The sequence below is a fragment of the Phodopus roborovskii genome, unplaced genomic scaffold (assembly GCF_943737965.1).
Source record: "Phodopus roborovskii unplaced genomic scaffold, PHOROB, whole genome shotgun sequence".
Classification (NCBI taxonomy): Eukaryota; Metazoa; Chordata; class Mammalia; order Rodentia; family Cricetidae; genus Phodopus; species Phodopus roborovskii.
The window spans coordinates 13,578,863-13,594,999 of NW_026126407.1; the positions used below are offsets into that span (position 1 = coordinate 13,578,863).

The window sequence follows — 16,137 nt, forward strand, 5'->3', positions numbered from 1 at the left end:
TACAAAAGATAACATTTAGTTTGGAATTTACGGCTTCAGAGGGTTAGAATTCATGGTGGTGGAACAAAGGCATACTGGCAAGGGCATCTGAGAGCTCACATCCTCATCCAAATGTTGTTACAGAGAGACAGACACTGGGGATGGCTTGAGTCTTTTAAAACCTTATAGCCCTCTTCTAACAAGGCTACACTCCCTAATCCTTCTCAAATAGTTCCAACTGGCCCAAGCTCTCAAACATGTGAGCCTATGAGGATCATTCTCGTTCAAGTCATCACAACGGAAAACAAATACTAATTAGAAGGAAGGATTGTTATATTGATTTCAGACAAAGTAGATTTCAGAACAATGAATATCACCAGGGTATAGAGTAACATTTCAACTGGTGTGGTGGCACACATCACAACACTTGGAAGACAGAGGAAATTGGACCTGTGTGAGTTCAAGGCCAACCTGTTCTACATAGGAGATCCTGCCTCTAAACAAACAAACAAATATCATAGTAGTGAAGAGGTAAATTCACCAGGAGAATACATACATTAACAACAACAGCAACAATATTAACAATTTGTTAACGAGTTCTCAAAGCTCATGATCCAAGAGCTGATTAAATTTCAAAGACAAAGGGAAAAAATATCACAAAATCTATAAAACTTCCCAGAATGTTGAATAAGAAGCATTTGTTTAATCAGTCTGTGAGACAGCTGTCACACAGACTATCTCCAGACTTGGCAAAGACAAAACATTCTTTATGGACATAGACACAATTTGAGCAAGTTAAATCAGGCAATATGCTGAAAGGAAGAATGTCATGACAAAGTGCAATTAAAGCATTGATTTAACATCTAAAGCTAACGTACTTTCTTGTACTAACAAACCACAAAAGTTCTTCACCCCGATTGACCATGGCATCTTTGTCTAGGACTCAGTTCCTTCTGATATACTCCTGGTGAATGAGTGTGGGCTGTGAATCCAGCCATGGGGTGAGACTCAGGTGGGCTCTTACTCATGGGGACTTTGTGTCCTCTGACATGTGCCACAGGCAGTTTGGACTACTTGTTTGGATGTCAACAAAGTTGGGAAGGAAAGCAGGCTTGGGACTCAAAGCATATCTCAGTTTATACCTGGCCCCCATGGCCACCCAGGTGGCTCTGGGCATGGGGCTAGGTGAAGGTGGGGTTGCGGACTGCATCCTGATGGTTATGTCTGCTCTTCCTGTGTCCAGATGGATCACTATGCCCTGCTGTCCACTTTGCAGCTGATGTACACCGTGGGCTACTCCTTCTCTCTCATCTCCCTCTTCCTGGCTCTTGCACTCCTCTTGTTTCTTCGGTGAGTAGAACCATGGCATGTGGTCAGAGACATGTCCTGTGATGTGCTCAGTGGCCATCACTGGGGGGCGATAGAAGACTCTGATGGATGATGCTTGGATCTTCAGAGCTGGAAGCTGGAGATTCTTGAGTGTATCCATTCCTTTTTTAGATAAGAGGACAGACAGTCCCAGTGAGGGGTATTGAGGCCCTAATCATGGGAGAGGCATTTGGATACACAGACAGAACTTGAAATGGTTCTTTGCCTAGGTTCTTGATCACTCCCTTTACCCCCACAGCCCAGATAAACCACAGTCCCCCCAGAACCATTAGTTCCACACAAGACTCCCCTTCCCCCTAGAAAAGTCATGGTAGACCTTGGATTTGAATGAGGCCTGTGGACCCCAGCCAGTTGCCAGCCACCGTAATTCCTCTCCTCATCTGACTTAAGATTAATTCTAATTCTAGACGGTTACTGTTAGCTGTCCTATTTTATAAGTGAGTTAACTAAACTATGGAAAGATGAAATGTTGGGTGACAGAGCTGGTTCACAACCAGTCTATTGCACTGTTTCAAAACCCAGGGCCCCAGTGCATTTTACTAAACTACACTTTAGGTGTCTCCCAAGTGAGACAATTATGAATCTCCAGGAAGCCCTCCAAGGAGGTTCCTCAGTCAGAGACACTGGTGAGTATAACATGGCAGGATGGACAGTCAATACTGCTGCAGGAGGCCTGTGTGAAGACCATGGAGACATGGCAGGTGGCGCACCCCACCTAGGCTCACCCGGTTGTAGCTCATTTGTCTCCCTCATGACCTTCCATGGCTCTAGGAGCAACCATGACATCCACCTGCTGGAGAACACTCTCCATATCTGCTGACTATACACTAACCCCGTTCTCCATGCGCTTTTCCAAGTGTCCAGCCCAAGCCAGCAGGAAGTAACTGCCTGGTCCTGCAAGAGGTAAATTTGTCAAGGCTTGGCTTGACCAAGTGTCTGTTTTTGCTTGACCATCCTGGTCTAGCCAGAGAAAAGCATGCATACTCCATAAATGCAAGTCCCTACCTCCACTTGAAAGTTGTCAAGGTAATGCTAGGAGGAAAGGAAGTAGGATGAGGTCTGCCTACACAGGGGTAGACAGACAGACCCAGGACACACAGTTTCATGACAGTCTGAATCGCAGAGAGCTAGGGGAAGACTGCAGGAAGAAGTGATTAAAGGTGACATATTCTCTGGACACCTCCTACATGATTTTATATGAGTTAATGGATGTGATCTTCCCCTGGCATCTGAGGTAAATGCTCTAATTCTCAGAGACAGCTGAACATTGGCGAGATCCTGGTCTCTGCATTTCTAGGCCTGAATTCAGCTTCACCACTCACTCACTGCCTGGGGACTTCTGCCATTTACAAAATCAGGGTTGCAAGAGGGCCTACTCCTCCAGTGGCAGCCAGAGGTAAAGGTGCCATAGGTTCCTGTATGTATGGCCTGTCATGCCAAACATGATATCTGGGGGGGCAGCTTATTGCCCCATTTTACAGATGGGGAGGGTAAGGCATCTGGACCAGCAGCGTGCACTATGCACCTCTGCCTCCAGTGACAGATACAGAGGTGGTCAGGCCTGCACTCCAGCCATTCTTTCCTGGGGGAAGACATCTGGTGTTCTTCTGTGCAGAAAACTGCACTGTACGCGCAATTACATCCACATGAACTTGTTTGCTTCGTTCATCCTGAGAGCGCTGGCTGTCCTGGTGAAAGACATGATCTTCTACAACTCTTACTCCAAGAGACCTGACAACGAGAGTGGGTGGATGTCCTATCTGTCAGAGGTAATCCTCTCCCCCCTGGTGGGGCAGAGCTGGTGGCAGGGTTGTGGATTGGTGAAGGAGACTGAGATAAAGGGTCTTAAAGTCTCTCTGATAGAAAGGCAGTATATGATTTAAGAAACAACCTCCCAAGGGTGGGCCAGGTAAGCAAATCCAGAGGTTGATGGTCTCACCACAGGTAACTTCTGAACTGCAAGCAAGTAACTTAGATCAATCTTTTGTCGAGACAGCCTCTCATTGTGTAACCCAGGTTGAATCTCCTGTTTGTGCCTCATGAGTACTGGGGTTACAGGTGGGTGCCACATGCCCCTGTATTAGTGGATTTTAAGTTATAGGGGATGGAGAGATGGCTTAGTGGGTAGAACACTTTCTGTACACATATGAGAACTGGAACAGGCTGGCTTGCTAGGCTAGACAGATCAGCAAGTTTTAGGTTCAAGTGAGAGACTGCTTCAATATATAAAGTGTAACACAATCAAAGAGAGCTAGTGTTAACCTAACCTCTCACCTACACACACACACACACACACACACACACACACACACACACACGCATGCACTGCACGCACGCGCGCACGCGCGCGCGCGCACACACACACACACAGCCTTTACACACACCTGTAAAAAGACTTGAGTTATGGATTGAGCCTTTCTTGTTACATTTATTTATTTGTGTGTATAGGAGTGCATAAGGAGTCAGAGCAGAGGAAGGTTAGGAGTTGATTCTTTCCTCCCACCATGTGGGTCCTGGGATCAAACTCAAGGCAGTCAGGATTAGTGGCAAGCACCTTTACCTGTGGAGCCAGCTCACTGGGCCCTTAACCATGTATCTCATTTTCAGAGTTTCTATTTTTTCTAGTGTTTGTGTACATTTCATGTAATCTTTCACATTTCTTGGCATAATATTACTACCTTCTCTGTAGCTTTTCTTCAAGTCTGTGGGGTCTATAATTGTGTTTTCATTTTCAGTATTGATTATTCATATCTTCGCTATTTTACTTGTTGCTTAGTACTTGTTGCTAGACGTTTCTCATTTTTTTTTTGTACTTTTCTAAGAATAAACTCTTGTCAATATTGAGTCCTTTTAGTTTATATTCCCACTTGCATTCATTTCTCTTTCAATTCTTCCATGGAATTTCTTTGGGTTGAATCTGACATTATGTTTTTCTAACTTTTCTCACAAGAACTTTCAGTATCTGATCTTCAATCTTCTCTTTTTAGATAATTCCACTTAAGGGCAGGAGTTTCATTCTAGGTTTGATATTAGTATATTTTTTTAATATTAAGCTCAAGAAACACTCCTCATTTGTTATTGAACCTAAAACCTCCATGTGATGATTTCCAGTCATGTGAAGATTTATTCAGCTATTGTAGTTTCTAGTCTAGTTGAATTGAGGCTAGAGAACAGACCTTTCCATGCTTTCATTTGGGCTGTTGCTGATGGTAAACTCTCTTTGATCTCTTCTGCCTACCCTCCACCCTTCTTTTTTTCTTTCTTCATTTAATTTTGTGTGCATGTGTGTTGTACACCATGTGCATGAAGAAGCCTGAAAAAGCCATAAAAGGGTATCAGATCCCCTGGGGCTGGAGTTACACAGACTGTTGTGAGTCACCACGTGTGCTAGAAACTAAACCCAGATCCTCTGTAAGAGTGATAAGTGCTCTTAACCACTGAGCCATTTCTCTAGCCCTTTGCCCTCTTTTTTGTTGTTTTTAAAAGTCTTTCTGTGGTGCTTACATGAAGTCCTAGGTTCTCTAGGAACCACACCTGTAATCTCAGCCTTTAGGAAGTAGAAGGCAGGAGGATCAGAAGTTCAAGGTCACCCTTGACTACATAGCAAGTTCAAGCCTGGCCTGGGATACACAAGACCCCCATCTCAAAACAAACAAACAAACAAACAAAAAAAGAATGCCTAGAATGTCAAGGAAAAAATTGATGTTTAAAAGGTCCATGACTCAAAGAGCTAGTCAGCAAGGGCTCAGGAAAGAGGGGAGGACAGGCCTGGGCAGGTGTGTACCTGAGGAGGGAGGCCTTGCTCACCCAGGTGCTGCCTGAGAATGCCAGGACTAACCCAGGTTCTTCCCCTGCAGATGTCTGCCTCCTGCCGCTCTGTCCAGGTCCTCCTGCACTACTTTGTGGGTGCCAATCACTTGTGGCTGCTGGTGGAAGGACTTTACCTCCATGCTCTGCTGGAGCCCACGGTGCTTCCTGAAAGGCGGCTGTGGCCCCGATACCTGGTGGTGGGTTGGGGTGAGTGACAGAACTCCCATCTCCTCTCCCAGGGATTCATCAGACCGTAGGAGACTTACAGAGCCTTTGATTAGAATCCTGGATGACAATTGGAACAGATAATTTCTCAGTGACAAAGGTCTCTGAAGAAAATGTGTGTGTGTGTGTGTGTGTGTGTGTGTGTGCGCGCGCGCACACACACACACACACACATAAGCACAGGCCCTGTATGTTCAAGGCACACATGCAAAAAATAGATCTTTGGCATCCTTCTTACCCTCTTTCCACCTGCATTAGACTGCTCACAATGCCATAACAAAATATCTGTGTGTCTCAGGTGACAGACAATGGTTTCTCCTGTTTCTGGAGGTTAGGAGTCCAGGGTGCTTGCATTCTGGTGAGGACCCTCATCCTAATGTGCACAAAATTGCCCCATTGGCCATGTCCTCCAATGAGACCTCCAATCTCTTTTCATAAGGACATTAATCCCATAGTGAGGACCCCTAACTTGTAATACTTTCTAAACCTAATCACCCCACATTTCCCATTATCAAATACCATGTGATGACAGGGCTTCAACACAGGAATTTGGGGTTGACACAATCTGTTAGTCTATAACATCAAGTCTTTTGGAAAACAAAAGGGTATTGTTATTATTATTATTATTATTATTAGCTTAAAAGTATGTGCAGGGTATTCTGATCCGGAACTCAGTTTCCATAAGTCCTTGGTCAATTAGATGCTACAGAACTCAGAGTAAGTAAATGGACCCATCATGAAAAATTTGTCTAAAGCCCATGGATTTACTCCAAACCATTTTGTGACAGGTGGCAAACCCTTTCTCCCCAGAGCCTAGCAGCTTCTCTGACAGTAGAGCCATGGTTAGTCTTGGGCCGCCCTAAGCCTCACCAGTTCTCACAGTCCTGATTCCATATTTGGTTTTTGACCCTTTGGAGCTATTGTGCTGGGTCCCTTCAGGCTGGTGGGGAGCAGGAGATATTAGACAAGCAACTTTTAACTGCCTTCTCTGTTTTCTACACAGCCTTCCCCATGCTGTTTGTTATTCCCTGGGGTTTTGCCCGTGCACACCTGGAGAACACAGGGTAGGTAATTCACCCAGTGTCAATCTAAATGGACCAGCAATTCCCAGATATGCTAAAATATAGGGAACGAGTTCACTTTTCCAAATTTGATGTGACTATCTAATTTCTCCTATGTTGTCCTTCTAGAATGTAACAGTAGTGTAGGTAGCTAAGTAGTCAATCTTATAGCAGCCTATTAGTTACACATATTATCAAAGAATGTTGTCTAGACCAGCTGTGGTGCTGGGTATGTAAGGACAGAAACACAGAGTAGTTGCTATAGCTTTGTTTACATGAGAGAAAACAGCAACTTGGATGCACATTGATGGAATAATCATTGCACACAACGTGGTACAGCCATATTGTGAAATACAATGCAAAGACTAAAACCACCAAGTACACAAGTTAGTTCTGAATCTCCTAACTTGTAGGGACTGAATCTCAGCAAGTGTTTTAAGCCTATTCCTAAGTAATTGTGTGATCTGTTTTTCCCTCCAAATAACCAGTATCCAGCTTTCATATTTATATATGGATATACACATATATTTCTGAACATGTGACATGTGAGACAAACAAACTATTGGGTAAAGCAATAAGGGTCTATAACCCAGGGTTTTTGCTTGCATTCACCTGGAGAATACTGTGGAAGGGTCTATGCTGTATACTCCTAATGCTGAAGAGCAATTTCATGGTAGGAAGTCAATAGTTTTCTTTTGCCCTTATCCCTCCTTTTAGGAGGAGGGCTGGTAGACAGTTAATCTTGAAGGCAGGCAAGCATCCTTCTTCCATAGGGCGTGAAACTTGGACATCCATCCTTATCTCATTTCTCTTCTACTCCTGACCTTATCCATAGGTGCTGGGCAACAAATGGAAACAAGAAAATCTGGTGGATCATCCGAGGTCCCATGCTGCTTTGTGTGACAGTAAGAACCATCCCATCTATCTCTTTCTTCTCTGGGATCCACAACTTCAGGGAGCATCCCCCTACACTCACCTCCTTCCTAACTCCTCAAATTTCTGGTCCATGAGAGTAGAAATAGGAAGTGTGAGCAGGTCATGCTGAGTGAGGAATTAGAAACTTCTCCTAGTTCAGGACCTAAATTTGGGGTGACACTGTAAGCCTCCATCTCTCTGGATCTTTAAATGGGGACTTGAAGTTAGCCCTTCGATCATGCACTGAAGGACTTTGATAGGGAAAGGGCTGTCTATGGTCTTGTGAGGCTCTAGAAACCATGGAACTAATCAGTGTGTGTCTTTGATTGTTTGAGGCAGGGTCTTGCTACATTGTAGAGACTGATCTCCAACTCATGGTAGCCTCCTATCTCATGGTGTGTGCCACCATGCCCTGCTCAGCTTTGACCTTAATGCCATTGGCAAGTGGGAGGAGGAAAGCAAAGAAGCTATTTTCAGAGGAGAAACGTGTACAATCAATGTTAATATAAAGCAGTCATAGCTAATGGAATAGATACTACTCCAGACACCTGGAGGAGAATGGACGTGGTTTTTCTCATGGTGCAGAAGACTTTTTGGGGGGAATGAGATGGCTGGCTTAGAGTAACATATACATTTAATGCATGCTTCTTAAACATTTTTACTTGTGATCTCTTTTCTCCAAAGCAAGTCTTTTGGAATCCCAAGTGTATATACATATAGAATATGGCTACAACCCAAACATCTATGGACAGTGAATTAAAAAGAAATCTGCTTTAAAAGAATTCCTTGGCATACGCATGATTTGACCATTTTATAAAAGCAAGTTGGCACACTAGTGAGATCAATATTCTCATTTATTTTTTTACATAAAGAATTAAATATTGGCTCAATATTTGATACTGCATTATCAATGTTTTTCAGAGTTGCTACACATTTTGATTTTTATAATTGTTAATGTTGAGAATGCTACTTCATATAAATATGTAGTTCAAAATGGCAGAAGTATGGTTAGGGCCATTTTAGAAATTGTTGAAGATTCTTCCCAATACCAAGATGAAATTCACATAGCAATTTTAAAAATGAAACTGAAATTAGTAACTCAAATAGCAGTTTTTGGAAAGGTTTATTTATTTATTTAAAGATTTTAATGTGTGTGTGTGTGTGTGTGTGTGTGTGTGTGTGTGTGTGTAAGTACAGTTGCCCTTGGAGCTAGAAGAGGGTATCAGATTCTCTAAAGCTGGATTTACAGGTAGTTGAGCCACCTGATGTGGGTGCTGGGAATTGAAATCTGGTCTCCTGGAAGAGTAGCAAATATTCTTAATTGCTGAGCCACCTCTCCATCCCCTCATACAGATTTTTTTTAAATCAAAGATTTTATTTATCCCAGAGATAAACGAACTGAATTCTTACAATGATGGTAGAGAAATCTTTCTCTTTTCTGTAATTAAATAATTGTTTCTCTAAAATAAGAAAACCTTGTACATAGAGTGGAAACACTTCCATTCATAAAACAACAAGTCTTGAACCTGAGCTGAGGTGTCTCAGGCAGTGTTCATTGGCACATGCCATGAAAATGTGCACATTATGTCGTCAGAACCAAAGTTTTACCAAGTTTCATGATGCAACACAGGAAAATGCTGCCAGAAATACATTGGTCCCATGCATTTAATTTTGAAGTAAGTTCTTGGTTGTTGTGTGCTTTTGAAACCTTTCACTAGCACTAATAATGCTTTGTGACCTCCTACATTCATTAATGTGACCCCATATAATCTTGTGACCCACAGTTTAGGAACTGGGATTTAGACGATGGCGTGTGAGGACAAACTTTGTTAAAGAAGCTGGAGGGGAGGTGCAGGGAGCTAACAACAGAGGACTGACAAGTTCTACTGAGGGTTGGGTGGAGTTCTTTCTGACTATTTCCAAGTGACTGCTGGATGTCTACATTGTATTGTAGTCACATTACCAGTCCTTAGGGGTGCTTGCTCACAGGGCAGAATAAACCAGAGATGTTACCAATCCTCCCTTAAAAGGAGTACAGACTCTGTTCCAGCTGGACCACTGATGCTTACACTGCCATCTTTAGAAGCTTGATCAATAGTTCCCCCCAAAAAATTGTTCTTGGAATCCCTTGGGTGTTTTTTAACATTTCATGTGGCTTGAGTCCCATTGTAGACACTTAGGTTTCATTAGTCTCACAGGGCCCTGGGGGATCTAATGTACAGCTGGGGTTGAAAAGTATTTTTACCACACCATTGCTCTCCCAAGAATAATCCTTGGACCAACAGCATCCGCAGTAAACTCTAATGTGCTTATTATCAACTCAGATTCTTGTTACCCCCACCCCCTTCCCCAGGCTATGGAATCAGAATCTGTATCCCCATAGGATCCCTAGGACATAGATATATATTAAAACAGATGAAACTGTTAACAAATGTGGCTCTCAAAACGTGCTGCGCATTATAAACACCACAATGGCTCAGAGCAGTCACAGTAGAGATCATGGGAGAAAGGCCAGGCAGCCTTTGAAGTTCTCAAGTGATTCTTTTGTTGTTGTTTTGTTTTCTGAGACAGGGTCTCATAGCCCTGGCTGTCCTGGAACTCATTCTGTACACCAGACTGGCCTTGAGCTTAGAGATCCACCTGCCTCTGCCTCCTGAGTGCTGGGATTGAAGGTGTGCGCCACCACCTCCTAGCTTTAAGTGATGCTTATGCAAAGCCAGGGCTGGAACCATCACCCTGGACCTTGCTGCTTCTGCTTTTCCACAGTGGGTTGACCAGTCTGCTAGCTTCTGTTAGTCTTTCCTGGTTCCTGGAGTAACATTCCCCCCAGCCCTAGCAAGAAAGGGGCTTTTTTTTTGTCTTCCCAGCTTAGATAAAATGATCTCCACTTGTTGCTGTTTCTATAACTATGCTTATGATCAGCTCCATATCTACCTTAGGTCACCATGGGCCCTCATCCTTTTATGCATTCTTCTTTTCCTCTTACATTCTCTATCCAGGCACTCACGCCACAGTTCTTGGTGTCCTCATAGATCCTGTCTTCTTTCTTTCTGGAATATCCACGCAGACTTCAAGTTGGCATTATTCCTTAAAGTTCCTTCCAGACACCTCCTTTTTGATTCCACGTTTGCTGCATTTACTCAGCCCTCATGAGGCATCCTCTGCAAATGTCCCATAATTGATTCTTTTCCTTCTTGTCCCTGGCAATCAAGCCTCCATACTGTAGCAGAGTGATCACTTTGGAGAAAAATCCATTTACACCTCTCTTCTTCCTATGACTCTTCAGTGAATCAACTTAACACTCAAGATTGGTCCCAGATTCTTTAATATGATAAGTGCTGCTAGTTCCTGAATGTTTGACCACAATGCCCTGTGTTTTACCTATAAGGGGACTTAAAGTTTTCCTTATACACTGGAATGTTTGTTCCTTTACATGACCATCTGATGGCCCCAAATTTCTCCTTAGAAGTTAACACTTTAGTGGATCTTTCTATTCCATGGATCAGCAGAAGTCATCAGATATGCCTGGAAAGGAGCATTCTACAAAGATCTTAGGGAAATTGCTGTTTAACTACTATTGTCTGTGTCTGCAGCTGTTTGGCCAAGAGGTTGACCTTGAGTGGAAACTGGAGGGATGTTCCTTGCTTCTTTGATAAAGGGAAGACTACTTACCATTAGCCGGTAGAACAAGGCATGGTCCATAGTTTTCATGGTTGATCGTATGACCATATATTGTCACTTTCCATTAATCGGAATAGTCACAATCCCACTCTAAAAGAGGATTCACCAAATAACAGTAAAGAAAGAGACTTGGGTCCTCGAATGGCTGCCTGGGACAGAGATCTTCAAATGCACTAGGTTGTGATGTAAGCAGAAGGAAAATCCCGTGCTAAGAGGGAAAGAAAACCCCTTGACCTCCGTGTACATTCTATTTAAACTGAGATTCTAAAACAGTGGCTCTTAACTTTCCTAATGCTGCACCCCCTTAATACGGTTCCTCATGTTGTCATCCCCAACCATAAAATTATTTTCATTGCTACTTCATAACTGTAATTGTGCAATTACTAATCTTAATGTGAACATCTGATATACAGATGTACAGGCCCTGTGAAAGGGTTCATCAACCCCCAGGTTGAGAATCACTGTTCTAAAACAGAAACACACACACACACATCAGTCAAAATTGAGCTGGCAATCCTTGTTATTTAAGATTAGAGGGCACTTAACAATTTTCCTTTATACTTGTCACATTTGTTCTGGAGCTCACATTTCTGGAGCAAGGTGTAGACTCGAGGAAAAGTCTACTGTATGTGATGAACAGAATACTGGGACCAAAGAGAACCTCCTATTCTAGGTTCCAGATCCCCAGTCAACATCCCTGATAATCACTGCATCCCAAACTTTGTATTTGCTGGGCAACATTTGGCTTGATGGATGATGTCATTGTAGACATGCAGGCGCATCAGCTGACCTCATATGCTGCTCTTAGTGTTGTGACTCTGTGTTTCAGAAATGCCCATACTCTGAGAAGCTGGGGAATCCAGATGTTCTTTGAGCTTCTCACCAGAAGAAGAAAGAGAGAATTCCCACCTTTTTTCCCCCCACACATCTTTTCCTAAAACTGTGTTGCTCAAATTAGCCTCAAGTCCTTGGCTGTTCTGGTGGGGTTGAGTCACACTGGCACATGGTGTGTTCTTATATCTTAGTCACCAGCAGTTGCTAACAAAAATTTTAAAGCCTCTATCACTCCACTCCATCAAGGGCAGTCTCATTAGCAAATCACATTGAGAAAGGTCATTTGACCGTTCCCTGTTCCCTTGCTCCCTGGAGCTAATAGTCTGATCAGATTAAACAGCCAGTTGGTTGAGTGGGTTGCTCAATCAATCAGTGAATGGACTATCTGTTGGCTTTATGACACCATAAAAATCAAACCCTCATTTACTCTTATTGGCTTAAGAATGTGACAATACTGAAAAAATAAATTGGGCAAAATTACTTTCCACTTTCGCTTGTCCATCTTCAGGCCCTCTGACTCACTAGGAACTAGGGTTCCTATAGCTCCAGCTCCCCTGAGACAGCATTTCACTCTTACACTATCGTCTGCTAAAGAGTTGAAGTGGGAATCTCCCTACCTGCCTTGTCCCATCACCTGCCTCTAAAACACTCTTCCAGTCCTACAAAGGAAAGAGGACTGACTGGCACTGTCGCTTTTACACATCCTGTTCCTTTCACAGACCAGCCTCACAGTGCATCGCAGTCTGGCTCTTGGTCTCCTCTGCACCGAGGCACTATTAGGGAGCTCCTTGTTGCCAAATTCTGTCTTACTTTGTTGACCTTTGCTGCATCCCAGCTTCTGCTTTTTGTGGTGAAAGTAAATCAGATCACAGGTGTATCACCTACTCTTCTACCGCTATGATAAAATACGAGAGTCCATCTTGGCAGGAACATGGCAACAGGCAGGGAAAGCACAGCCACGGGAAAATGAAGCTGTCTGCACACATTTTCACCTGTACTTGGAAAGCAGAGAGAAACAAGAGGAAGACAGGTGGGTGAAGCTGTAAACCCTCAAAGCCTGGACTCAGTGACATACTTCCTGTAGCAAGGCTCCATATCCTAAAAGTTCCATAACCTTCCCAAACAGTGCCATCAACTGGGGACCAAGGGTTCAAATACACAAACCCTGGGCCAGGGGGTGGGCGTGTCTCATTCAAACCACTGCAATAGGCATTTGCTGAAGGCTTCAGTGCTGTGGAAAATGAACGCATTTGGATGAATGAAAGAAGACCTTCCTTCCCCAGTGCTCTCTTAGCCATTCCCTACCTTCTACAGAGCACACGCTTTTCAGCAGGACCCCTGGGGAAGGTATTTTGGCCTAAAGGAGGAGCTGTAAAAGGGTGATCATTTTTGTTCATATAGCAGGCCTAAAGAGCCAGGACTTGACAGGTAGAAGAGATTGCTGGTATGAGAAGCCGTCTCCAGAACACTTGTCATGTTAGAAATCACCACTGCTAACCTGCAGGCCCACACCTGTGTACAGATGCTAGGGTGCCAAACATATGTTACCAAGAAGGTCACATCTCCAAAAGCAGCTGCAGTAAGTATCCAGGCCCTGGAAAAGACTTTTGTTTGAAGCTCCGAGTGTTCCCTAGCTGGTCACAGATTCTTAGGGGAGTTAGCTTCATTCTTGTAGACATTTCTCATTTATTACCTTCTCTGATGTCGCATAAATGAAGAACCCACCATCCAAATGTGGATGCTGACTCTAGACCTCTGGAAAACTGGAGGAGCTGAGAATCCACGGTAACTGGAGATGATGATCCACGAAGGCTGTGGGGAAGTGCTTCCTTCCTGTGGCTGTGGGTTGATGCCCATTTTCTTCTGTCTGGTCTCTGGAAGATACAGAGAGGAGCAGATCCACAGGCCTTTCATTTCCTAGGAGACGCGGTCGACAGCAGTCCAGTGGGGGCAAGATTCATCTTCCTCGTTAAGCTTACTTTGTCAGAAAAAGGCCAGTGCCCTACAAGTTACTAAGGCAAACACACAGTGTTTTCTCATTGTGATGAGAAGCAGATATCCCATTTAAAGGGATAAATTACTTGGTTATGTTTCATTTGAATTTTTAAAATTTTCTGGTATTAAATATCCTTTGGCTGGGAACTGCTTTTGTTCCTGTTGGTTTATGTTTTAGAAGCCCCAGCTTTATTAGCAGTGAGCACTGAGTCCAGTGGAGTTCATAAAAGGTATATAGAGAACATTCTAAAGCATGTGTTTCAGGCTGCAGGGTTTTCCTTCTGCATAGGGACATCTGTGTTGTGCTAGATCAATGTTTGTGGAGATTTTAGTTCATGCCTTGTTGCCCGATTGCCATTTATGTCAGCTCTTTTCTCATTGCACGGCAACCTTATTAAACCTTCTCTATCTTAGAAAACATCTGCCACCAAAACCAGCACTCTAATAGCTTCATGCTCTGCTGAGGTCTGGACATGAGCATCCATCTGCCTTAAGGTGTCTTTTGTGTTTGAAGCTGCCCTCCCAGCATCACCAAAGCTCTTTCTCCACATGTGGTCCCTCTCTGGCTGAATGGCACCACCACACAGTAGAGGGCTACCATGAACTCTCAGGTCCTCTTTGGTCTCACATCTGATCAGTAACAAAGGTCATTTGATGCACACTTAGTTTTAAATGCTCCATTTCTCGATGTCACTGAAACACTAGGCCTGAGTTCACCTGTCCATCATCTTCCCCAGGAGTTTGGAAACTTCCTCCCAGTCCCCCTCCCTCCTCCAGACTTACCATCACCTAATCATTCCCTCTTGCTGCTGCTAAACATGGTCTTCCTAAAAAGCTTACTTAAATATATCCCTGGTTCTCCACCACCTTCATAAGAAAACCCGGGGCCTTTCGCATGACCATGGAAAAGCCTCCTTTTGGTAGGTCCTGCCTCTCCAGTCTCCTCACGCACCCTGCTCTCAATATCTATATTCACACTTAGCGTATACGCCTATACTCAACCACTTTTACAGTCCAGTAGATTCATGATTTCTTCTGGGTCAAAATATCAGCCAGAAATGAGTCCATATGAAGGCTTGTCTGGGCCGGGGGAGGATCATCTCTCAAGGCTCAAACACAAGGCTATGGAGCACTGTGAGCTATTGGTAGGGAGACTTGGTTCTCCCTTGTGGGATTTTCTTACACTGTGGTGGTTGGCTTCCCTCAGACTGAGCAATCCAGACAGAGGTGAGGGGAGAGGAAAAGAAGCAGAGGAGAGGAGAGGAGAAGAGAAGAGAGGAAAAGGGAGAGAGTGTCTACTCAGAAATCGTAATATGTCTTCCTGCATGTTCTTTTCATTAGTTGCAAGCAATTAAATCTAATGTTCACACAGGGGGTGAGAGGGGGAAGGAGGCCAGGGTCTCCTTAAAAAAAATATATAAGGAATTTCAGACATATTTTATAGTTTCTGTCAAATTTGGTAGTGAAGGTTTAGATTTGCCCAGTCTGTGGTGGTTCTGGGAAATACTCTAGAGAGGGGAAGACATACACTCTCCAGTGAGCCCCACTGCAGGCCTCAAATTAGACACCAAGAGGGCCGTGGGTCCTGTGCGTGGTACATCTCTGAAAGGAAAGGCTTCCCCTGTGGAAGGGTTACAGCTCTGAAGGGAAAGGTATCCTGGCAGTCAAGTCCCAAGGAATACCACAAAGTCATGGCACACAAATCTCATACAAGCTATTTATTGGAAAAACAAAACAAAACAAAACAAAAAAAAAAACCCCAAAAACATGAGGGTGGCTGCCTCTGCTTGGAAAAGAAGCAACAGGGAACTGAACAGGAGACAGGTTTATACAGGGTTTTTGGGGGGAGGAGTTTTCCAGGATGGGAATTAGTGAGATTTCAAGTCCTGAGCTACACAGAGCAGGCTCAGGGATTGATGGGTTTTGAGTTTAGGAATTGGTGGGTTTTGGTAGGTTTTCAAGCCCAGAAGTGGGCTCTGACCTTTTGCCCTACAGTTCTCTACTGAGAAAAGTGAGCACTCTGTTCCATTTAGGGGAAGGTAGCATAATCAACTCTGGTCATATTCAACTGCCCAGTCACCGCCTAGCTATGCAAGCTTCAGTATTGTACTCGTCCCCTCTAACGCTGTGCCTCTTCGTTGTTTTATGGAGACAAAAACTAACTGTGACAGCTTCAGAGGGTTGTTTTGAAGAGCAAATGAACCAGTGTGGGGGAAGTTCTCAGACCAAAGACTGGATGGTAAATAGT

General features: G+C 43.8%; 1 protein-coding gene across 1 annotated transcript in view; it reads left to right on the forward strand.

The window, feature by feature from the left end:
* Glp2r (glucagon like peptide 2 receptor) overlaps positions 1 to 16,137 on the forward strand; it is a 60,806-nt gene that overhangs the window by 22,859 nt on the left and 21,810 nt on the right. Inside the window, exons 5-9 of the mRNA XM_051181517.1 lie at positions 1,223 to 1,329; positions 2,984 to 3,137; positions 5,226 to 5,385; positions 6,407 to 6,467; positions 7,300 to 7,369. Coding sequence (XP_051037474.1) covers positions 1,223 to 1,329; positions 2,984 to 3,137; positions 5,226 to 5,385; positions 6,407 to 6,467; positions 7,300 to 7,369 — 552 coding nt within the window. The remainder of the gene's footprint in view (positions 1 to 1,222; positions 1,330 to 2,983; positions 3,138 to 5,225; positions 5,386 to 6,406; positions 6,468 to 7,299; positions 7,370 to 16,137) is intronic.